Here is a 14,871-nt window from a genome sequence, read left to right on the forward strand (position 1 = left end):
AGGATATTTAGGGTCTGCATCCAGAAGAAGATATATGTTAAGAGAGGTTTATAACTATATGTACTTGGTAAAAAGGACAAGGATCGTAAACTTACGTCACACTCAACTCATGAACTCGGTTCAGTCAACTCCTGGAAAAAGGTTTTGGATAATGGCCGAATTACATTTTCTCGAACTCATTGTCCGTATTCTTATGGCAATCCAATTCTCCATTTCCTTCAATATAGCCGTTGGAATCTCATGCTCTAAGAAGTATTGGATCGTCGCTTTAAACTGTATCGTAGGTACCTCAGGGAGAGGGTACTTAATATTTGGATGATCCAAAGGAAGTTGAACCTTAATTTTCTTCTCTTTTTTTATTTTCATTTTTGGTTCAACGGGAGGTGTGTACTTATCAACGGCCTTCCTCTTACGTATTATTTTTCTACTCTTGACCATAACCTACAGAAATATAACAAAATGTTGAACATGTTGAATAACAAATATGAAGAAAGAAATTTCGAATCACATAATGATCATACCTGTGAATCGAGATGTAAGGTGGTAGAGGAGGTCGTGATATCAAGCTGTACAGATGAATTGAGAGATGGAGGTGGGGTAGGTGACTTAAGTGGAGGTGGGGTAGGTGACGTAGGTGGAGGTGGTGTAGGTGACTTAGGTGGAGGTGGGTTAGGTGACTTAGGTGGAGGTGGGTTAGGTGACTTAGATGGAGGTGGTGTAGGTGACTTAGATGGAGGTGGGGTAGGTGACCTATGTACAAGTGGGGTAGGTGACCTACGTACAGTCGGGATGAGGGATATAGTGGCATCATGGCCTGTTTGTGGAGTGGGAGTCCTCGTCGCCTTAAACACCATGGAACCCTTCATAGACTGTAATAGAGACAAAATGATTGACAATAATGCTTTCTTGTCTCTCGTGTCCGTCTCTAGGTTCGATACACGGGCATCCAAGCTCGATATTGAGCTGTCAATGCTTCGTAAGTATGCATATACACCAGGATCAACATTGCCTCCCTCCCTGTGGCCTGAAACCTCCGGGACAGAACACTTTTCCTCAGGCTCAGGACATACGTCACCCACCAACACATCATGAAAGTATCCTCGTTAGGGGTGTAAGTAGGCTGGTGGATGTTTTGGTCCCCATTAGATTCGTCATCCCTCACTCCACCTTTTGAATTACACTGCTGTTCACCTTCCCCACCTTCTGAACTATCATTATCTGAACTACTGCCACTATTTGAACTACTAGAGCTCCCTGAACTCTCGGTGTCGGAGTGTGCTTGTCTTACGACCTGTCTATCAATTGGGGTGTCCCGAAACTCTTTCTCAACATCGGACATAACAAGACCTTCTTTGACTTTTGTCTGCATTAAGGAACCTAATAAGGTGGTTAGTGTACATTTAACTACCGAATAAACATACTGTGGCTACATAGATTACACTTACATTTTGAGACTCAAAGATGTCTCTTTCGAGTGCTTTGAATGACACCGAGTGGGAGCATGACCACTGTAATATATGAGGAATGGGTACCTTACTCTTTTGAGTGGCAATGTTCCCTACTATTGACGAAAGGATCTCGTACGTCCACACCTAAATCCAAACAACTCAAATTTATAACTATGTTAATGTTAAACCAAAGATAAAGTTAAGTTAAGGAACATCTACCTGGAATGCTTGGGGAAATCCACGGAGCGAGTACTTCACAACATAATTTTTATTTCCCCTCACCCTCTCCTTGTATAAACCAACCTTGTCGTTAAGTGCAGTCTTTAGGGCGTCGAGTGTCCTCTGCCAAATAATTGTACCCCAATCAAGATTGCTTTAGTAGTCTATGTCTTCAACATCGTTAAATAGAGTATGATCTACAACATGTTTTTGCTTGTTTTTATCCATCATTGCAACATCTGTGTAATATACTAGGGTAATTTTCACAGCATCATCGTCATTTTCAAATATCAATTTTTTGTATTCTTCTTCAAGCAAACTCAAGTGGAATGCGTCTGAGGTCGACTGACTGCCAAAGTACCTCGTAAGAAGTTCTTGTGAGGACTCATCACTCCGTCCAACTCGCATAGGAGACCGCCACAAACCAATGATCAATAAAAAGTCGTCCTTCGAAAATGTGACGATCTTTCCTCGGACAAAGAAACTAATTGAGTCCATTCTTGATTTCTTCACTTCCTTCAATAACATATGGTAGATTAGTGGGATGTTGAATACAAGTTCAATATCTAGAAAGCGACCAAAAACTGTTTTCTTGAATATCTCTAACTGCCTTCCGGTATGCTTCTGCTTTACAGTCTTGTTGGCATTGGCAACGTGGGCCAGGCAAGTTACTTGCCCGGGAAACCTATCAATTTCACGAATTTTCAAAGATTTTGACATCTTAAATTACTTCTGCATTGTATGAACATTCAATTTATCAGTTAACAGGTTCGTACTAAAAAATCACTAACAAAACATACTGTTAAAGTCTTGCTAATCTCGTTAATCTCGCTCTCGCAAAACTCGTCCACTATCTTGTCTGACTCTAACTATATCTTCTTCGTCCTCAACCAATGTAGAACACATCGAAACCCAAAATAAAAAACAGACGCGACCAATTAAACCCCGAAACCAGTTATGAACGTGACGACCGATCAAAGGAAACAAACCTAAACAGACGCAACACAACATGGAAAACAAGAATTAAATTCACTAATCCAATAGAGAACTTCGATTACGGCAGTAGAGAACTTCAATTACGACAGTAGATGGATGATGGTTTTGTAGAACGAGATTGAACGACACTTGCACGATAATTTTGAGCGGAGTGGGACGACCGTTGAGTTTAAGCACACTCGTATAGACTAAAGGGAGATTTTGTAATCTCATCTCGTGATGACGTAAGCAGAGGATCAATTAACATTATTTTTTAAAAATATGTCATTTGATATTTTGGAAAAAACAATTGAGTCATCCATACAAATTTCCCAATACACCCTCCCTTGATAACTACCCAATATATGATGCGTTTCTCTCTCATACCGAAGAAGTGCCCGCCAGTATGTGGCAGCAATGAATAATTTCTTCCGTCATTGTTCGTAGGAAGAAAGAGACGTGCAATTCTTTCCCTTTCCGCTTCTCATTCTCTAATCTGCAACAGCGGTCGAGAAGTTTGTTCCAGTTCATCGTTGACGCTTGACGGTCGTCTACAGCGCTTTTCCGGCGGGCAAGAGCGACAGCAACCGTCGCCCAATTTCATCCCTAACCACAAGTTTGCTACTATCCATTTTCTCTCCCTTGAAAAGATCTAACTTGCCCCTTTTCAATCTCACTCGTCTATTACCCTTTGTGGGTCCCTCAATCCGGAAGGGGCTAATCGCTATTTCTTTGAGGTAAGATTGGATTTCTTTATGGCTATCTCTGTTATTGTTTGTTATTTTCTCCAGCAGGGTATACTCTTCAATTTAAGTAGGATTTAGTGATTGGTCTGTCCGTCTTACCTTTGATTTCGAATTTTATTAGAAGCAACGATTTTATATTCTAGGTTTAATGTTCGTTGTTTGATGTATTTTGACTTTATGGTGGGATTTCCCTTCAATCCAATCCCTATGCTTAGCTTGGGATTCAGGGTTAAACGTCTAATGTACTTCCTGTTCTTATGGCATTGTCGGTTTTGATTTCTTACGGTTTTCTGACTTTGGAGAGTATCTAGTTTATGGACGAAAGTTTTCTTGGTTGTGGATCTTTTAACCATTACGTTTTCTTTATCAGCCTTTGGTATTTAGGGTGAACGAGTAGTTAATTCTTATAAATTTTTACTATGAGCTTTGTTGAATTAGAATCTAATCTAACTGAGTAATTACTTGTACATGGTCTCGATTCTCTTTCTCTTCTAAATTTTGGAGATTGTTTTAATAATATCCTGTAATTGGACATTCTACACTGATAGTTTGATCTTTGATGATTATAATTTTCATCTGTGTTTTGATCGGAAATTAACCCTGTTCAGCTGTATATGTAATTTTTGGTGGTCTCTCTTTTTTTGTTCTGTACTTCCATTATTTGGTATGATAGTGTATTTTTCATCCATATTATAATTCCCTCCCTTCCCCATTAGAAGTCTCAAGTTCGTTCAAAAGATCAGTGTGAAAAGTGGAATTGACCGTTTGCACTGTTTCTAATTCTCTGTATAGTTGCGGGGGCTCTTGGATTCAGGACTGCAGTCTGATGTAGTATGTATGGTTATCTCATAGGATTATTCATTGATTTTGGGGTGGATCCTGATTTTTTTGAGGTTGAGCCTTTGTATGTTAAGAGCTTTTTTTTTGGGGGGGGGGGGGGGGGGGGGGGGGGGGGGGGGGGGGGGGGGGGGGGGGGGGGGGGATGGAAAACTAAGGTTTCCATTTTGAAAATTAAATACTGGATATTTAAGGCATAATTTTCTATTTTGATTTCTTCCATCGGCGATACTCTATTGTTTTGTTTTATGTAATTGACCTAGATAATATGGTTGTGACCTGCGTTTTTGTTTGTGTATATGCCTTTCAAAATTGACAAACTACTGTGCCTCCCGTCTAGACATATCCTTTTCTTAGGATTCTGCCACATTTTCATCTTAGTTGATTTTCCTTTCTTCACAATCCAAATGAGGTCAAAGAGAAGATAATGCTTGTTGAGGATTCTGTGGCTAGAAGAAGAGAAGATGGATCAGTTGGAAAGAATTGTATGGTAGGAGAGTTTGATGGGTGTGTATTGCCTACCAGAATTGTATCTTGAATGAGAGATATATGTAGCACAAGAGTGAAAATACAGTAATTGATTGTGTGGCTATGAATGATGTAAGATATAACACAAAACAGGATCAGAGTAAAAAGGCAAAGATCAATACAGAAGTTTCACCCTTTGGTATAACCTTACTTGAATAGGATATGTTCTGAAGGTTGTACAACTGTCTTTGAGTTCTAAGAAGTTTCACCCTCTTGGTGGCAGCCACTATCCATTCTGGTCATTGGTTTTTTAGAGAAGACCATTCTGGTGATGGTTTGATTGCTATTCTTTGTTTGTTCCTTTCAATTTACTCCTCTACTTCATAATCAGCATGAGCTTGTCTAATGCTAATTTTGGTTTCTGTTTTCCTTTTTCTATCTATTTTTTCTTGTAGTTGTTGGTCTTGTTTATTTCATTGCCCATCTTGATGGTTAACATTATTTATTTCCTTCTAGTTTTTATTCTTGATTTTTTCTGGGAGTTCAACATGTGGGGTGGTGGTTTCAAAACTCCAACTTCTTGATTGGGGTAATCATATATGCTTTAACTAGTTGAGTGATACCCTGGTTAGCTTATTCTAGAAGTTTTAGTATTGCTATCTTTTTCCGATCACTTGAACAAGTGGAGTACTTTCTTATTTATCAGCTGGACATATAGTTAAAACAGTCTAAGTTGACCTATACCAAGTGGTAATGACTTCGATACAACTTTTAAGCTTAAGTATTTGTAAACTGTCTTTTATGTGAAAGTGATCCAGATGATTCTTAGTGATGATGAAATTCAGAATGTTCATGATTGTATCTTCAACGTGTTCTTTATTGACTGTTGGTACTTTTTGTTGTTGCGCATTTAATTTCAAAAGCGTTGTGATATTTTATTGCGAATTTATTTTTCTTAATGTTAAAAGTTAATGCTCTGAAGTAATTTTCAAGAGAAGGTGCATGGCCTGCTATGATATTTGTTGTTTATGATGAACGTTCTCTCGCACCTTGCACCTCACTGTGATGAACTTTATTGCTATACTTATGTGCGGCCCTCAACCCCTACAATAAACAATGACTAATTATCTGTTATTGTGTACTTTTAATCTTTTAACATAGCATCTGCTGCACAACCGCACAGCCATGTCTCGGATTGACGATTTACCATATTCTAAGCCACCAAAACAGAAAGCTTTGCACCAAAAAGCTTCCGCAGCATCTCATTTACAAGCGAAAGATCCCAACGATCGAATTAAGGGGTCTTTTTCAGCACAAACAGCACAGAAGGCCTCCAAAAGAAGTTTGAAGAATGAACCATCCCTAACATTTCAGCAGCCCGAAAGGTCGAATTCAGATTCTTTGCCTGATTCATCTGCATCTGGGAATGAGTACCGTGCTTTAAGAAGAAAATATTTACTCCTGGAGGAAGAGAGCTTTACTCTGGGAACAGAATTGAAAGAAGTTGAAGATGAAGTGAAGACCCTTGAAGAAGAAAAGCTTAGTCTGTTGGATGAACTTCTTGTTTTAGAAGGACTAATCGATCGTTCAGAATTGCAGCTTGCCCAGTCAAATTTACCACAACTTTAGCTCCCTTGTTGCTAATTTTCTACCTTTTGTGATAAGTAGAGCTGGAAAAACATGTATAGTTTTGTTAGGAGCTGCTATGGATATAAGAAAGACTGTTTAACCTTTTAAGCCATTGTAGGCTGGAGGTTAACAAGACAAGAAAGGAAGCTCCTTTAATATAATTTTTCCTCCCCCTTCTGAAAATGCCATTTCTGTAATCTTAAGTTTCATGATTAAATGGGTTAATTTTTATAAGATATGTGGTAGTTTTTCTATTTTGTGCCTTTTTAAGTCTGCAGCAAGAAGAGAGTCTGAGGAAACGAATAAACTCTCAGTCTTATGATAGATAGGTTGAAAACGAGTGGAGAAGAAAAGCATAGCATGATGAAATTTGGTAACTCTTATAATAATGGAAAGAGGCTCTTGGGTTTTCTCGGAAGAGCCCGAAATTTAATCGGCGTAGCGTCCACCACAGTTGCGGCGGCGTTGCTTTCTTCCAGCTCTGCGAGTTCCGGTTCCAAAATCGCGGCTATGGACGATCTTGGTCTTCAAAACCTGAGGACCAAGCTCTGCATCATCGGAAGTGGCCCAGCCGCCCACACCGCCGCCATATACGCCGCCCGGGCGGAGCTGAGGCCAATCCTTTTCGAAGGATGGATGGCCAACGATATTGCGCCGGGCGGACAGCTCACTACCACTACCGAAGTTGAGAATTTCCCCGGCTTCTCAAACGGCATCCTCGGAATGGATCTCATGGACCGGTGCCGCAATCAATCTATCCGTTTCGGAACGCAGATTTTCACCGAGACTGTTAGCAAAGTCGATTTCTCCACTAATCCTTTCAAGATTTTCACTGATTCAAAAGCCGTACTCGCCGACTCTGTAGTTGTCGCCACAGGAGCTGTTGCGAAGCGTTTGTCGTTCCCAGGCTCCGGCGATGCACCGGGAGGATTTTGGAATCGGGGCATATCGGCTTGTGCAGTTTGCGACGGCGCCGCCCCCATTTTCAGGGATAAGCCGTTGGCGGTGGTCGGAGGTGGCGATTCAGCCATGGAGGAAGCGATTTTCCTCACCAAATACGGCTCTAAAGTGCATATCATCCATAGACGAGACGCATTTAGAGCTTCAAAAATCATGCAGCAGCGAGCCCTGAGCAATCCGAAAATCGAGGTGGTTTGGAACTCTGTGGTGGTTGAGGCCTATGGCGACGGAGACAAGGGAGTTTTGGGAGGTCTGAAAGTGAAAAACGTTGTTAGTGGAGAGGTATCCGATTTGAAGGTTTCTGGGTTATTCTTTGCAATTGGGCATGAACCAGCAACCAAGTTCTTGGATGGGCAGCTTCAACTGGATTCTGATGGGTACATCGTGACGGATCCGGGGTCGACTCGGACCAGCGTTCGTGGAGTTTTTGCAGCCGGGGATGTACAGGACAAGAGATATAGACAGGCCGTTACTGCTGCTGGAACTGGTTAGTGGTTTCACTCTCCCTTTTTCCTATGACTTGCTTGTTGTTCCCTATTCTTGCATTTGAATATCCAAAACTTCTCAAATCTAGTTTGGTGTTGATAAAAAGGTTATTGGTACGGTATGGATATAAGGACAAGTAAAGAAAGTCTCTTTGCTTTTTTCTCTTTAGAACTTTGCCCGTTCCTTAATTTCTAGGACAATCATGTACTTGTCGTGAGGAGTCGTTGAGGTTAGGCTCGGTGATCAATGAGGTTCATGGAAGTAAGGAAGGGCTTTTAAGGAGAAAATGAGTTTAAGGCATGCAATCAAATATAGTAGTGTTTGGTGATTTTTCTTGAGAACAATAAGGATGTGTATAAGTTGACTTAGACACCCACAAATATTAGAAAAAAAGATTGTAATCAGGATGTGTATAAGTTTACCTAGACACTCACGAATACCAAGAACAAAGATTGTAATCAGGATGTGTATAAGTTGACCTAGACACTCACGAATATCAGGAAAAAAGATTGTAATCAAGATGTATACTTAAGTTGACCTAGACACTCACGAATATCAGGAAGAAAGATTGTAATCGGGATGTGTATAAGTTGCTGACCTAGACACTCGCGAATATTAGGAAAAAAGATTGTAATCAATATCGAACGAGAGTGAAGTTATACTTATTTGGTACTTTAGAGTTCAGATATTTTAGAGAGAACACAACCTCTAATCTTGAAAATGATATTTGCAAAACAGGGGCCATATCTTGACATAAATTTGGCATGTATGAATAGACTTGATTAGGATGGCCCTATCTGATAGCAGTTTTATGTTATAAAGTGCTCCGGATGAACTGGTTTATTGCGTTCTTTAACTCTATTCTTTAGGGTTTTGCATTTTGTGTTTAATGACTTGGCTTTGGTCTATTATTCTTACTAGGCCAATTACTTACTTTCAAATTGAACTAAAATTCGGTTTCGGTCCTATTTGATAATCATTTGAGTCTCGTTTTGTAACAATTTTGTTTTTAGTTTTCACGTTTTTTTAATTTATGCTTGTTTCTCTAAATTCTATTATATGATTTTTCACATTTATTGAAGAAATATTTGAATTCTTGGTCAAATTTTAAAAACAAAAGCAAACTTTTAAAGTTGAGTGGAAAGTAGATAATAAAACAAAGAAATTTATAGCTGGAAGTAGTTTTCATAAGCCTAATTTTCAAAATAAATCTGAGTGAAAAATCAAATGATTATCAAATAAGCCTTTGCTTTTTATAAATAAGCTTTTAAACACTATTTCTATCTATGAATATTTTGCTGTCAACTGATTTTTAAGGATTTTTTAAAATTCAAACCAAATTTTGAAAACTAAAAAAAATGGTTAAGAGTTCAATACGAAAGGATGATCCAACCATTGGAAAAAGTGGTAAGAAAACAAATACTTAAAAATTAAATAGTTATCCAATGGTGTCTTAGATTTCACGGTCTGTGTTTTCTTCTACAAGTCTTTCTACGTTTGGATTTTGTCGTCTTCCTTCGGATTCGTATTCTCATTTGTCTTTGTAGTCAGTTTCTCATTGGAAGTAATGTCTAGTGCATTGGCTATGGTTATTGTTTGGGGCTGATTCAAGATGTTGAAATGATGCAGGTTGCATGGCTGCTTTGGATGCAGAACATTACCTGCAAGAGATTGCTTCTGAAAAGAGTAAACTCTAAATTTTGATCATGTAGCTGAGATTTTTGCATTAATGGATCCTCAATAATTCAAACACTAAACCCCATTTAAGTATTATTTCATAGGTACAATCCTTAATGGTTCTTTTGATGGATTTGATTTATATGGTATTGAAGGTGTTGTTTAGTAGACAATCTAGAAAAACATAATAGAGTTATATTTCATGTTTTCAGATATATGTTTGGTAGCAGATTCAGAAATTAAATTCCAATTTGAACCATTTTTCAAAATATATTTAAAAATATATTTAGTTACTTACTAAATACTGGGTTAAATATAAACTATTACCAATTAGTTTATGAACTCGTTCATGTTAATTTTTTTTATAATTTTTTGTAATATCATTAACATATATATTATACATATTTTAATTTAACAAAAATAATTGAGTTCATAACATGAAATGCTATATTTTGTTATTGTTTTTATTATTTTAAATATAATCTTGTATTTTAAGATGTTGAATTCAAGAGTTGGATGCATTAAAATATAAAAAGTTAGCTTTCAAAATTCGCATTATTTGAATCACATCATCGTAAAACAGTTTTCAAAAATAGAATTCAGATTGTCAATTAAATGTATGTTTATTGAACTTAATGAATTCGAAAATATAAAATAGTATTTGAGTTGCCTGCTAAATATTATCAAAGCTCACATCAATAAAAATAAATAAATAACTCTAGGGATCTAATAAATTTACTAGAAAACAGGAATGTGTGTGAGGCTTGTTAAAAGGGAAAATTGAAATAAAATTGTTATAAAACTATTTATAAAAATATGGTTATTTTCAAACTATATATAAAAATATGGGTTTTTTCTAATGTGTCAAGTCTTCAAAATTCGACCAACCTAGGTCAAATTTTAAAGATTCGACCTTCATATATTTTTTTTTAATTTTCTATTAATTCGACATTTTCTTATTTTCTTATTTTATTTAACTTAACTCTAAAAAGAACAAATTAAAAGAAAATAATATCTCATAAAAATTAAAAAATGTAAATTAAAATATCTCATTTTTATAAAAATAATTACAAAAATCAATGTGTCACAAAAGGCGCATATCATCAATTTCGAGCTGGTTGTCATCGTCAACTTCGAACTTGAGGGTGCTCTGGTTCTTCCTGATATTGCTCTGGTACCTCTGCAGGCGTTTCATAATATAATTATTTATTATGCTCTCCACAACATCGACCATGTCCATACACATATGAAGATGAAGGACCAGCTTCTGAGTCATAATGTCTTGAACTAAATGCTGGCATCATCATCATCAGACTAACATAATTAGTTTGACTCTACGTCTGCATCACAGGGGCAAGAGGAACAATAAGTATATTGTACATATAATGTATCTCCTTCATATAGCTTTGGTTGTCACTGCATATAACAAGAACCTAATTCAGATCATTTGCAACATCACGGAGTCTACTATTGTTCGATCTCTTTGAATTATAAAACAATTAGATAATATTTAAAATAAATTTAAATTAAAAATAATTAGATAATATTCATTCATTTACCAGATGATCCACAGCTACTCCCGGACGAGTGACGTAGTGCCTTGTGATATTATTATACCAATGAATGTAGTCTTGAGTGACATCCTTGTCAAACTGTTCAATAGAAACCCCCACTGCAATAAACCTTGCACGATAGTGCACGATTGTCATCACACTACCAAATGTGCAACTTTTTCGGACCAATCTACAGTTCTTAAGTCGATATCATGCAATAGGGGTTTAGTATTACAAGACAATGAGTATAAAATAGTCAATTTGGTTCAGTGTTAATGTACTTGATCAGGTTGAAGCAGATCAAACATGTATCTGTACTGGCTGACTACATGTGTAGCTGTCCTAGTCACACAAAATTTGTCTCTCCACCTAAATTTTTAAATTGATAATTTAGATTCTAAATTAACTAAATCAGTGATATAAACATTAAATTGAATTAAAATAACATTTCGAGAACCGTAGGCTCGTCCAGCTAACTGAGCGTCATTGACATGTTGTATCTATGGAGCCATTGTTGGAAATCGCTCCCAAACCCATAGTTGCAAAAGTATGAGAGTCCCAGCTATCTCACGAACCTCAGGTCTTGTTGCTTTGCATAGTTGTCTATACAATCATGCCAAACAGGCTTCACCCCACGAATACGCCCCACATCATAGAGGTTAGCTAATAGTGGCAGGAACATCAAATAAACAAAATGACTTGATTTGTCGGAAAACAGACTTCCACCCATCATTTGTAGTATATATGCTCGCATATAATCTTATGACGGTTTCCTCGTCTGCATCATCTGCGAGCTCACGAAATTGTGTCCCTAACCAAATACATAAGTTAGGATAACATGGCCTCCAGTAAGCGTTTCTTTCACTCTCCACTCTGCACGTGTTTCAGGATTGGCCTACTTAACCATATACAACCACTTGGGTAACAATTTGTAAGACCAATCCCAATCACCGAACACTTTAGTAACGCTTTTCTTTTGCCCTCCCGTACACTATGATCAGGAACATGATATCCAAACTTTGATTTGATATCAGATTGCAACTGTGCCATGCTGATAGATGGTTTTTCTCTTACGGCATCACAGAACTCTAGTGCAATCATTGATGAATCCAATTTTGCACATGACTTTGACTCAGTTCTGAATAAAAACATGTACGTTGGTCTTCGTACTTAGTGATCTCGAACAAGTCATGCGATTTTTTCTTTATTGCACGAAGTCTTCACTTGGTGCGATTCTACAACCTCATATGGTGCATGATATTTAATAGCAAAATATTTGACCGCTTGTTATAACATTTATTTTTCTTGACAAATCATCCCTTTATACAACTTGAGTATTGTCAACGTCCACAGAGGCTACAATTGGGTTATGTTCTCGAATGTTATTTAGTACATTCATATCCAAATTGTTGAATGTATCTAAAGGTAACTCATGTTCACGACCATCGAAATCCAACTCTTCAAATTCATCGTCCGTTTAAGTTCTGAAATCTCTATACTGGTTGTTAGCCGCTATATCTTCATTATCACATGACGATACAACTGACTCCGGATAGGATCAATACATTCAGTTGGATCTTTAAATTGACTAAATGGTGCATTCAAGCTTATATCCAACCCTATCCTATCTACATTTACATACAAATGCACTAAATTCGGCAGTGACATCGCAATTGAGAACATCAAGTTCATAATTTGTGCATTCGGAATAGGGAATGACATATACCTTATTAATCCTAATGGTTCTAGGTTAGGATGTCTATACATTATTTTTAACTGATTTGTTCCTATATCTACACTAAGTGACATCCCAACCATTTCAATGAATTGTTCAAATACAATTTAACTGTTCACATTTATGTTAAAACCTCCACTTGGTGATTAGTCATAGTCAACTCCATCAATACCATCAATCATATTACCATTTGTAACATAAATCCCAAACATTATCCGCCATTTTCTAAAAAAAAAAAAGACAAATAATACATTACTAATTGTTCTACTAATTATCAAACTTAAACAAAAACAAACCACAATAGAGATCACAATAAGAAAAATATATAAGAAATATATTTAAAAAATCACAATAAGGTAAACTTTTTAAAACTATTATTTAAACATAACAATAAATTAAACTTTTTATAACTATTTTTAAACCTAACAACAAATTAAACTTTTTAAATATCATAAGAAATTTATACAAAAAATCACAAAATTTTGTATTAAACTAAAAATATTAAAGTTTTTAAACTATAAACATCAACTTTTTAAACATTACAATGAGGTAAACCTTTTTAAACTATTTTTTTTTCAAATTTAATATAAACAAATAAAATAAACTATATTTTCAAAGTTAATACTAAAAAAATCAAATATCATAAGAAATATATTTCAAAAAATCATAATAATTTTGTATTAAACTAAAAATATTAAAGCATAAACATCAACTTTTTAAACATAACAATAAACTATACTTAAATACAAACAAAAACAAACAAAATATAAATAAGATTAACATGTTGGTATAACATAATATAAATGAGATTAACACTAATAATAGCTACTAAGATTAACACTAATAGAGAAAGAACTACTAACATCAATATGTAAAAATTAGTGAATTCAACAACTACTAAAAAATTAATATGATAGACCTACTATATATAAACTAGTAATAAATAAATAATAAATAAATAGTAAACTCACAAATTTAATAATGGTTTTTTACTTTTTCCCCCCAAAGTGACAATGATCTCTCTTTTCTTTGTTATCCGACAACAAAAACTATGAAAAAAACAAAATATTATGAGAATATGGATCGACAACAAAAACTATGAAAAAAATATTATGAGAATATAGGATTTTTTGCTAACGTTACCTTTTTTGTTCTTTGTTTCCTAAACAGCAACAAAAACTATATAAAAAAAAAATATAATAGTATGAGAATAGAAACAAATTTTATAGTTATTTAAAAAAAAATGAAATTTTGTATAGTAAAGTTACAAACCTCACAATTTAATGGATGAATATGGAAGAAGAAGAAGATTTGCCAATGAAGAAATGAAGAAGGCAGAGGCAAATTTGAAGAGTTTTAATTAGGTTCGAAGAAGAAGGCAAAATGATTTGAAGAAGTGAAGAAACGAAGAAATGAAAAAACGATGAAATGAAGAAGGCAGAACTTCTGTGAGAAATGAGAGAATGAAGGAAGCTGTGAGAAATGAGAGGAAAGGAGGAGGGGATTAAAACCTTAAAGGCCGAGTTTTCAAAACTCAACCCACGGTCGGCAGAGGGGTGTTGAGAATATTAATTGATGGGATGAGATGCTGCAGATATTCGAAAAGGTTTAAAGGAGGTCGGGGTTAAAACCTTAAAGGTTGAGTTTTCAAAACTCGACCCACGGTCAGCAGAGGGGCATTGGGAATATTAAATTGATGGGACGAGACACTGTAGAGATTTGAAAAGGTTAAAGGAGGTCGAGGGTCACCCTCGACCTCTTCTTTGATTCTTCCGCAGCTTAAAGGAGGTCGAGGGTTGAACCCTCGATAAAAGCCCTCGAAAATACCAAAACAATCCTAAATCTCTAAATAGTTTCACAACCACAATATTTTCCTAAATTCTTTTCCTAACCACAATATTTAAAAAAAAAAAAAAAAAAAACTCCCTTGTTAAATGTGTGCGAGGCTTGTTATTTTTTTAAAATTATATATGTTTATTAAAAATTACGTGCATGAAGATTGTAGATGAACAAACTATAAAGGAAGGAAAATATGTTTTTATAATGGATCATTCAATTTATTTTTTTTATTTTTTTTATGAATATGTGGAAGATAGAGAGGACGAATTGAATATGTGGAAGAGAGAGAGGACGAATTG

General features: G+C 35.9%; 2 protein-coding genes across 2 annotated transcripts; both read left to right on the plus strand.

The window, feature by feature from the left end:
- The first annotated feature begins 3,396 nt into the window (after window positions 1–3,396).
- Window positions 3,397–6,556, plus strand: LOC120073026. The gene is made up of 2 exons (XM_039025593.1): window positions 3,397–3,437; window positions 5,855–6,556. The coding sequence occupies exon 2, from the start codon at window positions 5,879–5,881 to the stop codon at window positions 6,320–6,322; it is 444 nt and encodes a 147-aa protein (XP_038881521.1). The 5' UTR covers window positions 3,397–3,437; window positions 5,855–5,878; the 3' UTR covers window positions 6,323–6,556.
- A 51-nt stretch (window positions 6,557–6,607) lies between these two features.
- LOC120073025 (thioredoxin reductase 1, mitochondrial-like) lies at window positions 6,608–9,658 on the plus strand. The gene is made up of 2 exons (XM_039025592.1): window positions 6,608–7,769; window positions 9,398–9,658. Exons 1-2 carry the CDS (start codon window positions 6,641–6,643, stop codon window positions 9,463–9,465), a joined length of 1,197 nt encoding a protein of 398 aa, XP_038881520.1. The 5' UTR covers window positions 6,608–6,640; the 3' UTR covers window positions 9,466–9,658.
- Window positions 9,659–14,871: the final 5,213 nt, after the last annotated feature.

The sequence above is a fragment of the Benincasa hispida genome, chromosome 3, assembly GCF_009727055.1.
Source record: "Benincasa hispida cultivar B227 chromosome 3, ASM972705v1, whole genome shotgun sequence".
Classification (NCBI taxonomy): Eukaryota; Viridiplantae; Streptophyta; class Magnoliopsida; order Cucurbitales; family Cucurbitaceae; genus Benincasa; species Benincasa hispida.